The 1,607-nt window shown below is 50.3% G+C and overlaps 1 protein-coding gene across 1 annotated transcript; it reads right to left on the reverse strand.

Annotated features, from left to right (window-relative positions):
- Positions 1 to 127: 127 nt before the first annotated feature.
- Positions 128 to 1,407, reverse strand: LOC117940376 (plexin A3-like; the record flags this gene model as incomplete). The annotated part of the gene is made up of 3 exons (XM_034865686.1): positions 128 to 442; positions 1,030 to 1,199; positions 1,295 to 1,407. Coding segments are annotated over 3 exons (500 nt in total), but the record flags the coding sequence as incomplete, so codon positions are not given.
- Between the last annotated feature and the right edge of the window lie 200 nt (positions 1,408 to 1,607).

Here is a 1,607-nt window from a genome sequence, read left to right on the forward strand (position 1 = left end):
AGACATACACACACACACAGAAACACACGCACACACACACACACACAGATAGACAGACACACACACACACACACACACGCACACACACACACACATGCATGTTAGCTACCTCTCCACCCAGTTTTACACGGTATATTACAGAATGATAGCTGGTTAGCATGTTAGCTACCTCTCCACCCAGTTTTACATGGTATATTACAGTATGATACTAGGTTAGCATGTTAGCTACCTCTCCACCCAGCTCTTGTAGTTGGGGATGTCTTTAGCGTAGAGCAGCTTGTTGGACGGAGAGTCTTTCCCGAGCCGGTGTTCGGACGTCGAGCAGGAGTCCATGAAGGTCTGAGCGACGACCGACAGGCAGGCGTCCGTGATGCTGCTCTTGTGGATGTCGAACACAAACTGAGGATTCTTTATGACGTTCACCCAGAACCTGAGAGGAAGGCTGCGGACACACCGAGAGAGGAAACACTCCGTAAATCTTACAGTATGTTAGCAGGTTAGCATGTTAGCTACCTCTTTAACCAGGATTACGCTGTGTATTACAGTATGTTAGCAGGTTAGCATGTTAGCTACCTCTCCAACCAGTATTACGCTGTGTATTACAGTTAATTAGCATGTTAGCATGTTAGCTATAAAACTACAGTAAGCAATGTTAAAGCTACAGTGTGTAGTTGCTGTCTCCCCCCGGAGAAAGTCTAAGTAATGACAACAACACTGTCGGCACGTACACAGGATACACGCCCCCCCCACTCCCCTCCCAACATAGTAGCTAGTAGCCAAGGAGACACTGATCATGTAAAAAACATGATGGAGTCAGAGGTCACTACAAACAACACAACCAGCCATGGTTTATTGGTTAGTTTTTAACTTGACTAGCATATACCGTCCACTAAGTGGATCTAAAAAATAAAAAAGGGGGCGGGGCTTCTGATGGGGGGGGGTTTGCATTTGTTTGGCAGTGAAGTTCAAACATAAAGGATCTTTGCTCAGCATCACTTGTGACTCGTCTCTGTGAACCGTCTCTCTCACCAGTTGCTCTTCCAGGTGTGTCGGACGTCCGGGTCGCTGATCTGCCGTTTGTCGGCCTGCTCGTCCAGGAAGTCGAACATGTATTTGATAGCCAATGGGAGGGCAGAGCCCCGGTGGGCGGTGCTGAACACCGTCTCGAACAGGTCGTCCACGAACTTCTGCAGCGTCCCCTGGTGGAGGGAGGACCAAACGCGTGGGGTTAGGTATTTTAAAGCCACAAATAATCTCAAAATCTCACTCCGCTGTCCGTTGCTGTGGTGGTTACCTTGGTGGCGAGCAGTCTGGTCAGGTAGATCTCAGAAACCATCTTGCTGCCTCGGTCCCCTTCTCGCTGATCACTGTGCTCGTGGTTCTTCACCAGGTGCCACAGCTTCGTCCCTGAAAACACACACAACCGGGTCGGATACAGCGTGGAGACACAACCGCCACACAACGTGGAGACACAACCGCCACACAGCATGGAGACACAACACACAACCGCCACACAGCGTGGAGACACTACCACCACACAGCGTGGAGACACAACCGCCACACAGCGTGGAGACACTACCATCACACAGCGTGGAGACACAACCGCC

The sequence above is a fragment of the Etheostoma cragini genome, unplaced genomic scaffold (assembly GCF_013103735.1).
Source record: "Etheostoma cragini isolate CJK2018 unplaced genomic scaffold, CSU_Ecrag_1.0 ScbMSFa_2329, whole genome shotgun sequence".
Classification (NCBI taxonomy): domain Eukaryota; kingdom Metazoa; phylum Chordata; class Actinopteri; order Perciformes; family Percidae; genus Etheostoma; species Etheostoma cragini.